The sequence below is a fragment of the Homarus americanus genome, unplaced genomic scaffold (genome assembly GCF_018991925.1).
Source record: "Homarus americanus isolate GMGI-L3 unplaced genomic scaffold, GMGI_Hamer_2.0 scaffold53233, whole genome shotgun sequence".
Classification (NCBI taxonomy): Eukaryota; Metazoa; Arthropoda; class Malacostraca; order Decapoda; family Nephropidae; genus Homarus; species Homarus americanus.
This window is the reverse complement of record NW_024751660.1, coordinates 3852948-3873004: the sequence shown is the minus strand read 5'-3', so window position 1 is coordinate 3873004 and position 20057 is coordinate 3852948. Positions and strand designations below refer to the sequence as shown.

At 39.0% G+C, this 20057-nt stretch overlaps 2 protein-coding genes across 13 annotated transcripts in view; one reads left to right on the top strand and one right to left on the bottom strand.

The window, feature by feature from the left end:
* Positions 1 to 222: 222 nt before the first annotated feature.
* On the bottom strand, positions 223 to 11228 carry LOC121854705 (dynein axonemal light chain 1-like). Of its 2 annotated transcripts, XM_042349435.1 has the most exons (6): positions 11133 to 11228; positions 3460 to 3632; positions 3222 to 3333; positions 1732 to 1821; positions 1184 to 1274; positions 223 to 426 (listed from the first exon to the last, which is right to left on the bottom strand). In XM_042349435.1, the coding sequence occupies exons 1-6, from the start codon at positions 11133 to 11135 to the stop codon at positions 239 to 241; spliced, it is 657 nt and encodes a 218-aa protein (XP_042205369.1). In that variant the 5' UTR covers positions 11136 to 11228; the 3' UTR covers positions 223 to 238. The 2 variants fall into 2 exon arrangements, with proteins under 2 accessions (XP_042205369.1, XP_042205370.1); XM_042349436.1 differs by lacking the exon at positions 1732 to 1821.
* Positions 11229 to 11453: 225 nt separating this feature from the next.
* The window catches only part of LOC121854703 (serine/threonine-protein phosphatase 2A 56 kDa regulatory subunit delta isoform-like), a 60573-nt gene continuing 51969 nt past the window's right edge, over positions 11454 to 20057 (top strand). For 3 of the 11 annotated variants that reach the window (XM_042349432.1, XM_042349427.1, XM_042349426.1), the window contains exon 1: positions 11454 to 11824. In XM_042349432.1, coding sequence (XP_042205366.1) covers positions 11819 to 11824 — 6 coding nt within the window. In that variant the 5' untranslated portion in view covers positions 11454 to 11818. Of the gene's footprint in view, positions 11825 to 11955; positions 12056 to 12381; positions 12515 to 20057 lie in introns of those variants that run through there. The other 8 variants (XM_042349430.1, XM_042349428.1, XM_042349431.1 and 5 more) reach the window with 5 other exon arrangements.

The window sequence follows — 20057 nt, the reverse complement described above, 5'->3', positions numbered from 1 at the left end:
GATCCAGGGAGTTCTGCTGGAGGAACAGAGAATGGTGGAGCCAGGGAGTTCTGCTGGAGGAACAGATAATGGGAGAGCCACAGAGTTCTGCTGGAGGAGGAGGTCCATGGAGAGCTTGGAGTTGGAGGAGAAGGTCCATGGAGAACTAGGAGGTGGAGGAGGACGTCCATGGAGAACTAGGAGGTGGAGGAGGAGGTCCATGGAGAACTAGGAGGTGGAGGAGGAGGTTCATGGAGAACTAGGAGGTGGAGGAAGGATCCATGGAGGACTTCCTACTCTGTTGTTGTTGTTGCTGTTCGAGTATCAGCTCGTCATCAACATCACGGATTATGGGCAGACCATCCAGTTTCTTGAGCCACGTCAGCTTCCTCTCCACCTCGGTCCTCCAGGTTCCGTCCCCCGAGTGCTTCTCCTCCAGCGGGTTACCTGACGAAGAGGAACACGAATTAGCTCCTCTGTTTTATGTTGTACGGAGAGAATAGCGAGGGTGTTCAGCTTACAGTTTTGTTTCTTGTGGTGTGATATTTCTGTGGGGTTTTTCTTTGGGCTTCTCTGCTGTACACACACACACACACACACACACACACACACACACACACACACACACACATACACTCACACATAAGCACACACATACACACTCGCGCGTAACTAACCCCTTAAATTGAAACTATTTGTGTATATTAATAAATTTATATTGCCGTATTTATTTAATTATTTATTCTAAGTAGGCTGTGGTGTATAAGGAGGAGGGTGTATGAGGCGGAGCGTGTATGAGGCGGAGGGTGTATAAGAAGGATGTATAAGTAGGAGGGTGCATGAGGCGGAGGGTGTATGAGGCGGAGGGTGTATGAGAAGGATGTATAAGTAAGAGGGTGCATGAGGCGGAGGGTGTATGAGGCGGAGGGTGTATGAGAAGGATGTATAGCAAGAGGGTGCATGAGGCGGAGGTGTATGAGGCGGAGGTGTATGAGAAGGATGTATAAGCAAGAGGGTGCATGAGGCGGAGGGTGGGAGAAGGATGTATAAGTAGGAGGGTGCGGAGGGTGTGGGAGGTGGAGGGTGTATGAGAAGGATGTATAAGTAGGAGGGTGCATGAGGCGGAGGGTGTATGAGGCGGAGGGTGTATGAGGCGGAGGGTGTATGAGGAGGACGACGGAGGAGTGCAGGAGGAGACACTCACCCACAAAGTTAAGCTCCTCTAAAGTGGACACTTCTGTCAGCTTCATAAACTCTGTCCAGTCCTTCACCATGTTGTTGGACATATACAGCACCTGCCAAATAGATATACTATGTATATATATATATATATATATATATATATATATATATATATATATATATATATATATATATATATATATATATATATATATATATATATATATTGCCTTACATGTTCACATTGATTCAGTGTGTACATAGACAGGTATACAAGCAATGTACTACATTTGCAGATTTAATACTTGTATTCTAATCTTCACACACACACACACACACACACACACACACACACACACACACACACACACACACACACACTCACACACACACACTCACACACACACATAATCAACCTTTTATACTAAGACCGAGATTAAAACTCGAAATGGCAAATCACAATTGAAACATTAATGAGTAAAATAGTGTTTAGAGTCATCATTTGTCTTTTTTCTGTGTGTGTGTGTGTGTGTGTGTGTGTGTGTGTGTGTGTGTGTGGCAGGACCTCACCTTCAGTTTCTTCAGGAGACCAATGCCCTTCATCTTCTCTATAAGGTTGTAAGAGATCCATAGCTGCTCCAGTGTTTCGGCTACCAGCTCCTGCAGAACACCACACCATCACGCTGAGTGGGAGGACCGTTACCACTCACTAACACACCACACCATCACGCTGAGTGGGAGGACCGTTACCACTCACTAACACACCACACCATCACGCTGAGTGGGAGGACCGTTACCACTCACTGACACACCACACCATCACGCTGAGTGGGAGGACCGTTACCACTCACTGACACACCACACCATCACGCTGAGTGGGAGGACCGTGACACACCACTCACTGACACACCACACCATCACGCTGGAGTGGGAGGACGTCACCACTCACTGACACACCACACCATCACGCTGAGTGGGAGGACCGTTACCACTCACTGACACACCACACCACGCTGAGTGGGAGGACCGTCACCACTCACTGACACACCACACCATCACGCTGAGTGGGAGAACCGTCACCACTCACTGACACACCACACCATCACGCTGAGTGGGAGGACCGTCACCACTCACTGACACACCACACCATCACGCTGAGTGGGAGGACCGTCACCACTCAATGACACACCACACCATCACGCTGAGTGGGAGGACCGTCACCACTCACTGACACACCACACCATCACGCTGAGTGGGAGGACCGTCACCACTCAATGACACACCACACCATCACGCTGAGTGGGAGGACCCTAACCACTCACTCACACACTATAGTGACTATACCATCACGCTGAGTGGGAGGACCGTCACCACTCAATGACACACCACACCATCACGGTGAGTGGGAGGACCGTCACCACTCACTGACACACTATAGTGACTATACCATCACGCTGAGTGGGAGGACCATCACCACTCATTACTCCACTCACTATACTCCAGTAATTAATTGGACCATTCATTATATCAGTAATCCGTTTCCTTCTCTCATCCCCACTCAATCCCACTCACTGTGTTCACAGCCCCACTCGCAACCTCCATTTCATACTCACAGTAAACGGATACTCCCACTCACAGTATACGGATCACCCACAGTCCCTCTGAGTCTTACTCACAGTTCCACTCACAGCCCCACTCAAAGGCCCACTAACAATCTCATTCACAACTCCACTCATAGCCCCACTCACAACCCCACCCACGTTCCCGTTTACAGCTCCACTCACAGTCTCACTCACAGTCCCACTCACAGTCCAACTCACATCCCCCACTCACATTCCCACTCATAGCACACAGACACTCCGACTCACAGGCCTACTTACATAGTCACTACTCCACTCACAGTCCCACTCACAGTCTTTCTGTCTCAATCACAGCCCCACTCACAGTCCTAAGCACAGCCCCACTAACAAGCCAATTCACAGCCCCACTCAACCCCAACTCACAACTCCACTCACAGGCCCACTCACATTCCCACTCACACCCCACGCATGTTGACTCACCAGTCCAGCGAAGTTCTTAATGTTGTTTCTGCCAAGGCTGAGTATCTTGAGGCAGCGCAGGTTATTCAGGTGACTCAACTTCTCTATCATGTTGGTAGACAGACACAGCTTCCTGGGATGAGACGTACAGTACTCATTACCTCTCACAACACACACTGCCTCTCTCAACACCACACTAAGGGAAAGAGACCAATATGTGTCACTCACTAAGGGAAAGAGACCAACATGTGTCACTCACTCGCAGTTAACGAGGGTTTGGAGAGCGTTGTCCAGCTTCTCTATGGGCGGGTATATACCGATGAGTTTCACCTCAACAGCCTCGGTGGCCTTCTCCCCAGTGTTCTCCTCCCATTGCCTTAGCGCCTCCCGGATGGTGGTGCCCTTCTGCGAGTCTCCGCCCTTGCCCTGCGACTGTTCACACAAAACAACACCTGTCTTCAGCGTATACCGTGTGGGTTTAGTGATTTATTAAGATAACATTTGTAACTAGAGAAAGAGACCCATCATCGACGTCTTGGAGGTCAGACTGTAGAAGGCATCATACATTCCCCATAAATGGATTTTATTAGTAATGTTTCGTTATAGTGATAAGCATTTAAAGTTTGGTGCTAATAAATATGGATAAATAGACAGGCATACAGAACAAGGTGGATGGACGGTTTAGACAGAGGGATGAACAGACGGACGGACGGACGGTCGGTTTGGGAAATTAATGAAAAGACAGCTACGTGGTGTATCCCTACTTTATTTTAGCTTACATTGTTGTGGCGTACACCTCAACAACAACGACGTGAATTAATGCAGAAATTCAATAGTGTCAAGTTGGAAGTTTATTCTCGAACCTAAGCCAGTTTTAGGTTGATGAGAATAAATTAAATAAATGGTACAATGTGGGTTGCACAGTACGTACCAGGATATCTTATCCACTACATATAGTATGATAATCATGTGGGTATCCGATCATGTGTCGTGATAGAAGCCAGTACAAAGTTAGGGATGAGTAGCATTCATTTGGCAAAGGAAACACAGGTCAGGCTCAAAGTTGTCTCTCTCACCCTGTGTTCCCTTCACTCTCACCGAACCAGAGTGAAAAATTAAAAGAACAAAAACAGAATTACTATGCGATAACATACTGTACATACCCGAGAGATAAGATAAGCGAAGAGGACCGAACCGTTTATGACAAGTGGGTGAGATTAAGATCATCTGGTGAAGTGTCTCAGCGAGAAAGCAATTTACGTATCAGACGGGATGAAGGTGTTATGCCGATATACTGTATACATTGCCGAGGGCTTACCAACACTGTTAAGGGAGCAATTTAGCCTTATTGTTCGTGGGGTGGATCCGTATTATACTTATTCGTGGGGCTATGAGTAGGACCGCCCGTGGCCCACTGAGATGAGCCACTCATGCGGCCCACTCACTAGCTTAGGTAGGCCATCACCATTCTAAGATCTTACAGTCAGTAACTGTCTAGATCTTACAAAGTCAGTAACAGTCTAGACATTTCAATGTTACTAAGAGTTAATCAAAACAATTAGGATTTGTATTAACAAGTTGACAAAGATGAGGGTCATGACATAATTTAAAAGAGTTTTGTTTTCTTCTTCATGAAATGTGTACACGTACGGTATATAATATAATTCTTATCCACGAACACAGGCATAGACAGAGTCAAGTGCTGGTTGAATAATAATGTTTATTTCTTGACTAAAACACAACTATGACCTAGATCTCCAGATGCTCGAGTATTAGATCGGTCGACCCCTGAGCCTCACCTCCCTCCTTCTCCACCTCCTAGACGTCGTATTGATCTGGTGAGGAGGACTTTTTCGGAAAATGATGTATTGATTACACGCTGAGCTCATCTCTTGGCCAATACCGGGAGGACCACTCGCTGATTGGCTGGCTGCTAAGTCAGAGGAAAGGGGACGTGTTCGTGCGAGTATTTATGTAAACGTTGCAATTTGTTCCTGTTTTCTTTCCGTATTAACTTGTTAAACAATATGCACGACTCTAACAGTACATTAACACAAAATTATTCTAAATGCACTCGCATGCATTTTTTTCATGTACAGTATATAAATGGATACAAATAAACCTTAACACTCGAAAGAAAAGTAAATGAAATTCAACGTCAGAAAATGAGACAGAATAGATATACTGTATAATCTTTAGTAGACACGTGGCCTGTGAATGCACTTAAACTTTACCCACAACTTAGGCGTTCCTTTAGCGCGCTGGTGCCAAGATGCTGCGTATAAGGGATCAGTTTACGAAGAGCCTCATTAGTAGGCACATGAGATACATTTGGAGGAGCCAAAGTATATTGGGTGTCTGCAGAAGATATCACATCTCCCATTTGTTATGATACACGTAGTTTATTGAAGAAATAAAAATTAAAATAATTAGGTTCCTTACACTGATACCAATGGATACGTCTACCGAAAAAATTCAATGATAGTGACGATGAGAACTCGAAATGACGCTAACTTCAAGGCAGATCATAATTCTATGCAAATGAAAGTAATTGTCAAGCCGTCAGTATCCCCCTGACATACTTTCTGGATAACCTAAGAACATTATCTTACACCCTCACCCAACACATCAATTACGTGAAATGTTCCCCTCATCTCTGACCCAGATTGTGAGGTCAAAAGTTGCTTGAATATTTGTTGTTGTTTTTCCCTAGTATTTCAGACATTCTGATATTGTACCATAAGCGGAAACATATAGGCATTTACGGCCTTAATGCCAAATTGGTTTCAGGTTTCAAGGTCTTCGACCAGAGAGAAGCAGTCATAAAAGCTTACAGCCAAGTTGAAGCTGTTTACGGAAACTGTAGTGGTCACACGGAAGAAACACACACACACACACACACACACACACACACACAGCGACAGGTGCGGCACTACCGTAGAGTCCGCCAAAAACTAGTTAAAGGAATTAATTAAGCATAAAAAGACTTAACACATGATATTTATAGGAATTCCTTGTAGGAAAAACTGCTTCCAAATATTTTTTTTATTTGCTGTGTTGTCGAGGAGGGAAGCCAGTTGCTTGTTTAACCCGCGCCCTCTATTGTGCCCGCCAAGTTTGTCCTTGATAGGTCCATTGTTAGTAAAGCAGGAAACCGGAGTGTCTGGACATAACCTGCCATGTCGTGAAGGGTCACACTGGATAACACCTTTTTCATATTTGTCCCGGGATCGAACTCGAGATTTTAGGCTGGACATTGTCCTGCCAAGTCCCTAGAAAATCTGTAAGCCCTTTAAGAATCTCACCAAAAACTTGCCCGGAAATATAATTATGGGTGTATACTGTATAATAAAAAACGTGAAATGGAAGTCAAATAACCTGGTAGTTGATGCGCATTTATTTATATTTCCTGTGAGGCAGACGGCATACGTAACCAACAACTTTATAAGAAGCGAGATGACAGGGAGTTGTCGAAGATATACTGTAGGTAGGGGTGTACAGTGTGTGTGTGTGTGTAGGGAACATTCCTCGCCAACTATTCATAGCTATACTGTAAGTCATGTTGATTGTATACATATGGTAAGTTTATATTAATGAACGTAAATTGAAGAGCAGTACAAGTTAGCGGATAACTGTATCACAATACACAATAAATTAATGAAAGCTTCGTTAAGAAAATTAAGATAGAAATTAATATTTTTTTGTTTTTGGAGACGAAGAAATTTAAGTATATCAAAATATCTAATGTGACCTTGACATTTGACCTCACAAATATAGAAGGTCTCGGATTGTGATGCTAAAGTGTCGTATGTAGGTTAACAAACAATGCACATAGAGAGCACAGGTATAGCCTACAAATAATTTCCGTAGATGGTAAAGGTATAAAACAATTTATATACACGGTGCAGGTATACAAACAATGATAAGGAGGTGTGGGAAGAGTTAATGACTATTGTGTAAAAAGATTCACCTCCATATTACGTTTTCTGTAAGTCGCCATCTTGCTCAAGTTTTGTTTCGTTAGGTTAAAATTAGTCACAGATACAGAGACAGACAGATACAGACACACACAGATACAGACATAGATACAGATACAGACACACAGATACAGACGTAGATACAGACACAGACACAGATACAGACACAGATACAGACACTGATACAGACACAGATACAGACACAGACACAGATACAGACACAGACACACAGATACAGACACAGACACAGACACAGACACATACAGATACAGAAAGAAATAAAGACAGTTTTGAAATTATTATCTAAGACAGTTTTGAAATAGATAATAATAATACATCCAAACTAATTATGATTTGCGTTTGGTATTAAGTCATATCTTTTGTACGTACTCAGTGACAGTCATGGATGATAGGGGATATTGTGAACTAACTCCTACACCTACACCAACACTTTCTACAACACTTACACCAACACCTTCTACAACACTTACACCTACACCACACCTTCTACAACACTTACACCTACACCTCACCTTCTACAACACTTACACCTACACCAACACTTTATACAACACTTACACCTACACCAACACCTTCTACAACACTTACACCTACACCAACACCTTCTACAACACTTACACCTACACCAACACTTTCTACAACACTTACACCTACACCAACACCTTCTACAACACTTGCACCTACACCACACCTTCTACAACACTTACACCTACACCTCACCTTCTACAACACTTACACCTACACCAACACTTTATACAACACTTACACCTACACCAACACCTTCTACAACACTTACACCTACACCAACACCTTCTACAACACTTACACCTACACCAACACCTTCTACAACACTTACACCTACACCAACACTTTCTACAACACTTACACCTACACCAACACCTTCTACAACACTTACACCTACACCAACACCTTCTACAACACTTACACCTACACCAACACCTTCTACAACACTTACACCTACACCAACACCTTCTACAACACTTACACCTACACCAACACTTTCTACAACACTTACACCTACACCAACACCTTCTACAACACTTACACCTACACCAACACCTTCTACAACACTTACACCTACACCAACACCTTCTACAACACTTACACCTACACCAACACCTTCTACAACACTTACACCTGCACCAACACTTTCTACATTATTTACACCTACACCAACATCTACGATTATATCCATTGATTGTTTTGATTAACGTAACATAATTCCTTAATAGAATTAGGTTGACGCATGCAGTATACTCGTCATATATTTTCAGTTTGGCAGCACTGCATGATCTACGCCATTGACTTCATTCTCAAAAAACGCGGCAGTGTTCTATTGCCGGTGACCGTGGAAGCAGGTGCCAATGATGTATTGTAAGGTAAGCTGAAATAAATATTGTTTTGTACATCTCTTCCACCAGGTGCCAAGCGAAGCGTTACCTTTGTTTGTTTGCATTGTTGCTCGTGGGGCGATATACCCGACACTTATTGTACTAAAAAGATGAAATTTAGAAACAACATTGACTAAGTGCTTTAGAAAACGATTGATGTTTTTAAATTTTATTCCTACTAAACACCGTTTCCTCCCCCCTCCCTCCCTTTCCATCTGTCTCTTGAGTGTCGCATAAAGTGAACAATGCATTGTTACCATTACTGGTGTCTATGGTTTTTAATGTTTGAACTGGATGACACCTGTTAATATTATTAAAAATTTATCTTCTTATAGAATTAATTATGAAATATTCGATTTTATTAAATGTATCTAAAACCTATTCGTGGCGTCAAGGTTAGTGTACATGGTCGATGTCACTCATGCGGCCCCTGAGATGAAGGAAGGTCACTCATGCGGTCCCTGAGATAAAGAAGAGTCACTCATGCGGCCCCTGAGGTGAAGGGGGTTCACTCATGCGGCCCCTAAGGTGAAGGATGGTCACTCAGGCGGCTCCCGAAATGGAGGGTCACTCATGCGGCCCCTGAGGTGAAGGAGGGTCACTCATGTGGCCCTTGAGGTGAAGGAGGGTCACTCCTGCGGCCCCTGAGGTGAAGGAGGGTCACTCATGCTGCCCCTGAGGTGAAGGAGGGTCACTCATACTTTTACTTTTATCCTCTTCGCCACTGATCGGCTTGTTAGCCGCTTGGGCGATCGGTCACGTCTCTTTTCCTTTATATTCTTCACCAAAAGGTCGGCTCGCTAGCCGCCCGGGCGATCGGTCACGTCTCTGTCACGCACTGTTGGCAAATACTGGGCATGCACCGGCTCCTGAATGTACCTGAACCCGCTCCAGTGTTGGTCAAGTCTTCTCTTGAAAGAGCTCACACTCGGTGCCGTCACAACACTCTCTGGTAGATTGTTCCAAGAGTTTACAACCCTCACTCCGCCTACACAACGAGACCAACATCAATACCGTCATCTACATTATAACTTTCACTTAAACTCACACCTTAGTCACCTTAATGTTAATGATATGGACTAAACTAGCAGTTGAAGAAAAGTATCCGCTGTTTAAATGGCCTTTTATTTGGGAAAATATTACATGTAAAAATATGGATCCTCACCAGAGAGGTTTCATATATTGATATATTCATGAAACTCTACCAACAAATCAGACACTAAAAATTTTAAACATAAAACAAGATGATAGTTGTGTAAGATGTGGTGAAGTAGAATATCCATTAAATGTATTTTACTTCTGTTTCCATAACAGAGATAATTAAATAGTTTAAAAATGATAAAAATACAATGATCATGCTAATGTCATCTTATATTTACTGAATGTGGTTAAACAGGAAGGAAAATTATAATGTTAAGGAGACTATAGCCTTTATTAAAAGCAGGATATATTATAATAAATGGATGATAAGTGTATTTTAAAAGAAAAGTCCTCCAACTATTTCACGAACAAATATGTTAAAATGTAATATTTATGTACAGTATATATGTAAATTGTAAAATACAAAAAATACAAAAAGTGTAAAGCTAAAAAAAAATCATATCTACACAGGATAAAATAAATAAGGAAAAAACAATCCCAGTTCTTTATAAATCCCAAGGTCTGTGTATCTGTCGTAAACGAGAATTAAAAAAATGGAACGAGATAAGGATGCTCCCAACACCGCTATTGTCACGTGACTTACGACTATCATTTTCTTCTTGTATTAATTGGAGTGAGTCAATTAGGTGCGTCTTGACAATGGACATGTGGTGAAGTAACTTAATAGGACTATCATCAGAAGGAAGCTTTATGCATATTGTGTATGATTGTGTGAGTTTATTATGTGCTGCTTCATGGTTTGAACTTACTATGTGGTGTATGCTGGCATGAGCTTAATATGTGGTGTGTGCTAGTTTGTGTATAATGAAGTGTATGGAGTACGGGGAAGTTATATGGAGTGTGTTGGCATGCTTGAGCTCTGCGTTGTTTTGGCTTGCGTGTGGGAGCTATGTTTATTAAGCACCTGGAGTTATGTAGTGTTAGTATGCATATGTTCTCTCCGATTCGGACAGATAGATAAATAGATGATTAAATCGATAAACAATGAGTTACATGGCTTTTATCTCTGTTCATGTGTGAGCTATCTGCCGCCTGCTTAATCTTTATAGCTTATCATATCCTCACTAACAACTAAAAATAGATCTATATGAACATCACTTGCTCACGGATTATTTACCGAGTTGGATTTAAACTAATACAATTTCAAGACTACTTAATACTGCTTTTAAGTGAAATGCATAACAAGACCTCTATATTATTCGTAATAATCCTATAAATAAGTCTCAATGACTTATTTACCGGATACTGTATACTGTATTACTTTACCTTCGCCAATGATCTGTTTGTTAACCACTTGGGCGGTCGGTCGCATTACTTGTGAGACATGAAGTAAGTTCATGATGACCTACCATTCTACTTACCATTGTATTTCAAGGAGAGATTCTTTGTAAGATTATAATGAGAGTTAGCTTTCAAATTTAAGAGAACCTCCTAAGCTTTCTGGCGGCCCAATGTAGTTTACACTGTAACCATGACAACCAAATGAAGGCGAGGCTAGATCACCGGTATTTAGATAAATAATGCCTTTTTGCAGATATACATATATATATATTTACATATGTGTGTGTGTGTGTTTATATATAACAAAGGTTTTTACCTCTGGAAAATTATTTAGATTTTAAAGAAATATTTATTGGTTCAGTTATTTAATGCGAATCCTACCGTGTTATCTTGAGACAAAAGAAGATCAGGAGGGAGTGTGAGTGAGTGAGTGTAGACGGAGCAGGTGGTCTGTGGTGTCGAGGATCCTGTGTTAAAACTGTCAGAGATAGAACGAGTATTGCCTTGTAACGTGTAGGTGATGGAGAGTTACTCATAGGGACCTCAGTGATGGGGCCCTTCAAGTCATGGAAATCTAAAAAGAGATGAAAAGTAGTGTAAATGTTGGGAGGGTGAAGCTGTGTCCCATAATGCCCGCTCGAGGGAACAAGTGAATGAAGACCACGTGACCGAACTGGACCAATCAGCGCCCACAGATTACCACCATCTTGAATTCACACGTAAACAACTATCTCTCCTGAAAAGTACAAAAATATAGCAGCTGGAAATGGAGGTAAGTTCCACGACGTTAATACTACGGTGTTAAGAGTGACTTTGTGATACTTATTGGATGTTGTGAGGGTGTGAGGTGAGGGGAGAGGTAGGAGTGAGGTGTGAGGCGAGATAAGAGGTGAAACATGTGATGGCCTCGTATAGTGTTGGAACCTGAGTGAGGAGGAATGGGAGTGGGGTTCCTTTTTCTTGATACATGAAAAAAATGCCCAACTTAACTCACAAAGAAAGGGTAATTCCCTTATTTAGATGGTGTTATTTTTATCAGTAATATGAAATAAATTCCAAGTGTGGCTTTGTAATGTAATACGTAAATAGAATATCGGTTGAAATTATTTAGTAGTTTAGTGTTTACCCACATTTGTTTATCTGATATTACCCCATTGACAGGTGTAGTAACAACTATAATGTCTTTGTGCTCATGGCGTTAGTTGATTGTAGAATAACTGGTAAAACCTTTGCCGTTGAATAATACGCTAAATTGAACGGTTATTTAATATAAGCAGTATCTTTTAGGCCTACTTTCTTAATAATCAAAGCCTTTCAATTCTTACCTAGAAAATCTTGGAAGACATTGAGACTGATATTTACTACTGGCATTTGTTAGACCTTGAAGGGTAACCTAAAACAACTACTTTGGCATTTTAGCAAGATAAGGAATCCTTCACAAACAGAATTGAAAACAAAAATGGTAAAGTATTGAATGTTTAGTATTTGTAACAAGGTTGGGTGGTAGTACTGCTTTTATTGTTTACAGTCAAGGTTGAATATAGAGGTGCCTTGTTATTTCTGGGGAAAAGCAACGGTAAATATTCGTCCATTGGCTGTTCTCGGGTTTTGATTAAAAAAAAAAAAAAAAAAAAAAAAAAAAATATATATATATATATATATATATATATATATATATATATATATATATATATATATATATATATATATATATATATATATATATATATATATATATATATATATATATATACTCCAGCATATACTTGGATTGTGCAACTATCTAGTGATTTACTTGCATATATATATATATATATATATATATATATATATATATATATATATATATATATATATATATATATATATATATATATATGCAAGTAAATCACTGTTGAGGTGCGCCAGTTAGTTTGATTCTTCAGGGTGAGTACAGTACTAAATTTTACCTCTCTGAAGATGTGAATTACACGAAATCGCTTTGGGAACGTCATGTTTTCTTCTTTCCTTGTGGTTATCAGCTTTATATATATATATATATATATATATATATATATATATATATATATATATATATATATATATATATATATATATATATATATATATATATATATATATATATATTATGGTTTGTTACTCAAACCTGACCTTCATTTGTTGTGCAAATTAGCATTTTTTTTATTAAATTTTTACTTTAGGACTTGAGTCCCTAGGGGTTGGCCATTATGTTTTTCCAGTGTATTTGGCGGAAATTGCTAGTTTTGCCCCCCCAACAATAATGGGGAAAGCCTGGGAAATCGCAGTTTTTGGGTGGGGGAGAAAACGAAAACGACTCATCTGACTTAACAAAACCTAACCTAACTCCTAGAACAGGGGCTCCTCCCCCGGACCCCCGGCAGGCCTAACCTGTCCCCTAGCTGGGGGCAGACCCCCGGTAGGCCTAACTTAAACTAACCTAAATGTTTCAGTAGTTAAAATCTTTGGGGTGCACCATGTTCGAAAGTGCAATACCTTAGTTAGAAGTGGAAGGACCAGGGATAATTAAGAATTGGATAGAATAATCGTCTTTCTTGTAAAACTCGGAAATAAACTTAAAATAATCGTAGGAGCACAAACGACAACCAACCTCCACCACGACCATTGTGAAACTGGTCAATGAAATTAAAATAGCGAGATCTATATGATTCAGTAGTTTATAACTTTCGGGGGCATTATGTCCAAAAGTAAAAACAAAAAAATTCAATGGTAAATTTATACTAGTTCACACAACTCTGGTAGAAAGTAAAAACTATGTTTTTTAGTGTTTTTTTTGTGTTTTGATTGGTTCTGACCCTGATTTCTGTCGGAAGTTGCCTGTTTTTTTAGTTATCGCCCCATTCTACCCTCAGAAAGATAAGGGATCCTATTAGGAACCAGGGTTTTGGGTGGGGGAGAGAAACAAGCATTTTCCGACATGGCCAAGTGAAGACAAAACACAACAAAAACACTCGAGAAACATATACAGGTACACCTAACTTTTTTTTTTGGATGACCTACCCTAACTTAACTTCTACGGTGGTTTTACGTTACCAAACTCTCACTATATGAGGGAATCACTGCTATTTCTAACGTTATTCCGAATTAGAATCTGAACAATTACGGTACAATAAGGATACTTTACTGAGGTCGGGAGAACACTATGAGTTCTAAAAAATGCTATAGCTTGTTCTTTTTTTCCCCCAAAAAGCTCAATTAACTTCATATAATTGAAGTGACACCCATTGCAGACTTTCATGGTCGGAAATGAATTTGAATTTTGAAGCAAAACAGACCCAAAATCACACTCGAATCTGATTGGGCAAAAAATACTGCAAATTCTAAAAGCAGAAACCACAATTCATTTTAATTGGTGGCCAAAAAAGAACACTTTTGATTGGCCTCGTGACGTGTACGGGAATGCATGCGCATCACGATTTATGAAGGGAAGATTAATGGAATTAAATAGAGAAAGATTTGACATGTGCTATCTGTTATTGTGCGTTTATGATGGTAATGTAATAGACCAAAATTATCTTAAAATTAAACGTATTTTTCGAATTTGATAATAGATTTCGGGTAGGAATGTTGGGGTGCTGGACAACTCGTACCCAAGCAAATCGTACCCATCAGAACATGTCAAGTCGTACCCAATTACAAGGTTATCTCGTACCCAATTTACGAGACAGTTCGTACCCATATATATATACAGTATATATATATATATATATATATATATATATATATATATATATATATATATATATATATATATATATATATAATATATATCCCCGACTTACGACTGCTTGGACTTACGTCCATCGGTACTTACGACCTGCTCTGACCTTACGACCGTCGGGACTTATGACCGCCGCAGTTGTGACCAATTTTTTATTTATTTTTTTCAAAATGATGTCCGGATTTTCTATACCGAAACGTTTCCAGTTAATGTAGTCTTCATGTATAATAAGAAAATTATGGGGGCCCCGTGTGCATTCAGCTGACTACATTAACCCTTTGGATGCGACATGCGGGTAAACCCGCCCAAAATATTATATTAATTAAATGCGACAAGCGGGGATATCCCACGGCCTTGAAAAAACTTCCCCAAATGAGACGACATGCGGACATATTATGTATTGAGGTATAGGAGTATTTCCTGAATGCAATATAGCTTATTTTTGTACTATTTTGTTTGATATTATCTGAATATGTAATACATATCTAAATTTGCTGTTTAGTAACCAAATTGATTAAATTTATTTGCTATATACCAGACATTGATTTATACCAATTTCCTGCATTTTTGGGTATAAATGTCATTTTTTCTCTAAAATTTGCACACATATGTGAATTTTTGTTCCAGATTTGGAAAATATACTAAAAGTTCTCTAGGAAAAACATATAGAAAATGTGATTATATGAAATTCATTTTTGGCAGGATAATTGACACTTTTCAGGAACCGGCGCGAAATTTAATTACGCACCTAAAGGGTTAAATATACAGGGTGACCTTATTAAACATGAGGTCAGGTCATAATGATGTCTTCCACTAATCCCCACACCAACACACACGTAGAGGAGCTTAAGAGAAGGGGGTGACGTGAATAGTCAGGTCAGGTGAGTATATATATATATATATATATATATATATATATATATATATATATATATATATATATATATATATATATATATATATATATATATATATATATATATATATATATATATATATATATATACTGTATATACACACACACACACATACACACACACACACACACACAGTGGTCCCTCGGTTAACGAACTCAATTCGTTCCAGAGGATTGTTCGTGAACCGAAAATTTCGTTAACCGAAACCATTGTTTCAATGGGATTTTGGGTAATTGGTTCCAGGTCACCAAAAATTACATACAAAGTAAAAAAAAAAATGCAGTAAAGTACACTTACTTTGAGGTGTGTATGTAGAAGGGTCCTGGTTGATGATGCTGATGTCAATTTGAAGTGGGAGGTGGAGGAGGAGAAGGGAGAAGAGAAGGAAGTGGGTATGGAAGAGAAATCACCCCATGATTGATGCCGTCATTTCACCAATAAAATTTTAAGTTCACTTGGTGTAATTCAAGATTATTTTCTTTAAATCAACACTGCACTGTATATTGTCAATATGTTAAATAAATTTCATAATGACCAATAATTGTACTGTAAAAATGTAAAAATAGTTTATGTTCAAGAGAGCCACAAGCAAGATGTTACCTCCACTGAACAGACACAAACTGACACCTTGGTGGGTGAGTGAAGTGGCTGATGGGCGCACCAAAAACTAGTTCCCTGTCCTGCAATTATGTTAAATAAGTGTTAAAATGACTAATAATTTTAATATAAAGTTGAAAAAATATTTAATAGCACAACTTTCTTGATATTTACTCAAATGGGAACGAATTTAAGCCCTAGAACTGATTACTGTATTGGCGGACTAATCTACCATCTGGTGAGCAAGCGAAAACATGTTGGCATGTTTTCGTAAGAATTTTGTTAACCAAATTTTTGTTCGTTAACCGAATTGAATATTCTTATGGAAGGTAATTTACGTGGTCAATTGAACCCGTGGAGGTCCTCGTAAAACGAAAAACGCGTACCGTAAACGAAATAACAGAACATATGGGATTAATTGAATTAGAGACTGGGCCGACTCCCAAACTCCACTTTTTCCGACAAAATACGTACGTTGTAGTAAAAATAACTTCTTAATTTTATGATGGTATGCACACACAATTAATAATTAAGAGAAATATCAATAATATTAGGTTTTTTAACACTTACATTAGTAGAAAAGATGGCTGGGCACGCGGGAATGGGGGGTTGGTTCCGAGGCAGAGGGCAGATTATTGGCCCTCACCTGTATCACTTGTATCAATTGTATCACTGTCCACCACAGAGGCTTGCAGGGCCTCTTTGTCAAACCCCTCAAAAAAGTCCATATAAGTCCATATCCTCACTATCACTGACTTGGGCCGCCTGTGGTGGGTGACGGGTGAAGAACTCGGTAATGTTTTGATGACTGGGCGACCTTGTGCGCACCCTGCCCGCGCCGCTTCCCGCGTATATATACTGTATGTATATATGTATGTATTCTTATGGTCATGGGTGGGCTTGGGATCAGTTCTATAAAAAGTTTTCTTAGTAATGTTTAGGCATTTGTATATGAAAGATCTAGGGTATTTAAGGTTTGAGCCAATATTATAGATATATTTATATTCCTCATCAATGAATTCTGGACTGCAAATTCTCAAAGCACGTAAAAACATTGTTGAAAATACTGACTGTTTGACTCTATTATGGTGGGCAAAATAATAATGAATGTATGAACACACATTAGTTGGTTTTCTATAAATACTGAACTTAAAAGTGTTACCTATTCTGTGTATCAGACAGTCTAGGAATGGCAATTTACAGTCTTGCTCTAATTCTACAGTGAATTTGATCGAGGGGGCTAAGTTGTTAAGTTGTGGCAGGAAAGCTTTTAGGTCCTCATTACATGGCCAGAGACATAATACATCATCAACATACAGGTATCTAAACCAGACTGCTGAAGGTGGTAAAATATTACTTAATAGTTTCTTTTCAAAGAATTCCATATATAGGTTGCTTAATACAGGTGAGAGTGGATTACCCATTGCCATACCAAATTTTTTAGCAAAATATTCTCCATTAAATTCAAATTTACAATCCTTAATACATAGTTTGATGAGTTCGATGAAGTCGTCTTTCGAGACGGGCAATGAAATATTATCCAGGGAATCTATGAGGAACTCTAGTAAATCATCAACTGGGACCTTTGTAAAGAGTGATGTTACATCAAAACTGACCAGTTTAAAATCATAATTAATGTGTAAGTTATTGAGTTTATCAACCAATTCCATATTATTCTTGATATTAGAGTTAGAAATGTTGCCAACTAGGGGATTTAGTAAAGAAACTAACCATTTAGATAGTTTATAAGAGGTTGACCCAACTGAGCTAATGATGGGTCTTGCTGGGTTATTATATATATATATATATATATATATATATATATATATATATATATATATATATATATATATATATATATATATATATATATATATATATATATATATATATATATATATATGTGTATATACAGTATATATATTGCAGCGTATAAGTCGGCCCTATTATTTTCAAGCTAGAAGTTTGAAAGTTTGAATTAGTCCTATTCTCGGCATATAAGTCGACTGCAGAACTTCCCAGCTACAAATCGGCATCCCTTTGATCATCCGATGTCTTCGATAGTTATGTATCACAGTCAGGTTATTCGACGACTTTGTGATGCATGACTATCGAAGGACGTGACGTCGGATGATCAAAGGCATGCCGCCTGGGTCACTGACTGTGCTAATCTCTCGTTTTTGGAGGTCCACTAATCCTATGTGAGTAAGTTCAGTTTTGAATATAAGCTCGGACTTCGTTTCATATCTCCAGTACCGTTTCAGTAATTGTAGTGCAATGTTTGTCTGACAGAATAACATATGTATGTAATGAGATGCGACCATTTCAAAGCGCTGCATTGAAAATGTTAAAATTTGAAGATATTAACACCTACTGCTGTGCCATCTTTGTTTACAAATCTATCACTCACTTGCTTGACAATACAGAGTAATTATTTCCAGCTCCGTAATAATCAGAGATACAACTTAAGGCACCCAGAGCTACTAAGACCACCCCCCATGTGCTCCTCTCAGTCCCAGACCTCCATAAAATATCATGGTGTGAAGGTGTGGAACAACTTACCCCCACCCATCCGAGCAAAGACTACGCTCCCTTCATTTAAATCATCTCTTAAAAAAATCTATTGTCAAAGTATTAATATTTCTTGTAACACCTACTATATTTACAGTACCTGCTTTTATTGTACCATCAAAACCATTTTATTGGACATTATCATGTAAATAGATAAGTAATTGCCATTGCAATAAACAAATAATTGCCAACTAGACATAATCCTGACAGCTCTGCCCTCTTGTTTAACCTTATTACTGTACATCCCATGTAGTACTGCTCCCCCATTATACTTATGTTTTTCAATTCCACTGTAACTTATGCATACTGTATATATAAAAAAAAATAATAATAAATAAATAAAATTATTACCCGGTAAATATTGAAGTGATAACCGTGGTAACATTATGAGATGTTCTTATTACCATCATGCTATTGTACTATTCCAGATGATACTAAATGTTACATATTACTTCCTTGAGATAAATGTATAGTATACCCAGTATATCAGGTGCCTAAAAGAGAGCTCAGGTTCTCAACTGGCTCAGCCATGTTAATATTGTTATTATTATCCACTCTGTATGTGTTTTTCTGGCGAAATAAACTGCTTCAATTCAATTCAATACATTTCACTGTTTCTCTGCACTTTCCTACAAGATTTGCATAATCTTTTTTTGTAATCATAGATAAAGCTAAAATGCATGGTATATACAGTCGACCCTCGTTAATTCGGACCCCTTTAATCCGGATTTCGGATAATTCGGACAAAATCTGAACTTTTTTTTTTTTTTTTAGATTTGTAGGAATATTACCTACGCGGACCTTAAGCTAAAATGCTGGTCTACCCACTGCTGGGATGAAACACCAGCGTCTTTTTGGTTAAATGTAACATCTCCACCACTAGTGTGGGGGGGGGGGGTGCAACTTTTAGCTTCAGACTTGAAAAATATTTACCATTTACTGCCAGTAAACAATGGAAACATAAAATATGTACCAATTAGTAATGAAAAGTTGTGCAGTTCCTTCAGCAAATGAAGCTCACCAACTTACAATCGGTAAAATTACCTTACAACGTGTTTTCAGTAGTCTATGTTGAAGTTCTTAGCACAGGCTAACTTATCATATCATATACGGTATCACAGTTCTCATTGATCTACAAAAAATACCGGTAATAAAAACCT

Coding starts and splice junctions, on each gene's coding strand:
- LOC121854705 (XM_042349435.1), bottom strand. Junction 3,334..3,459: donor CAAACCCTCGTTAACTGCGA/GTGAGTGACACA, acceptor GTCTCATCCCAG/GAAGCTGTGTCTGTCTACCA. Junction 1,275..1,731: donor GTCTCCTGAAGAAACTGAAG/GTGAGGTCCTGC, acceptor TCTATTTGGCAG/GTGCTGTATATGTCCAACAA.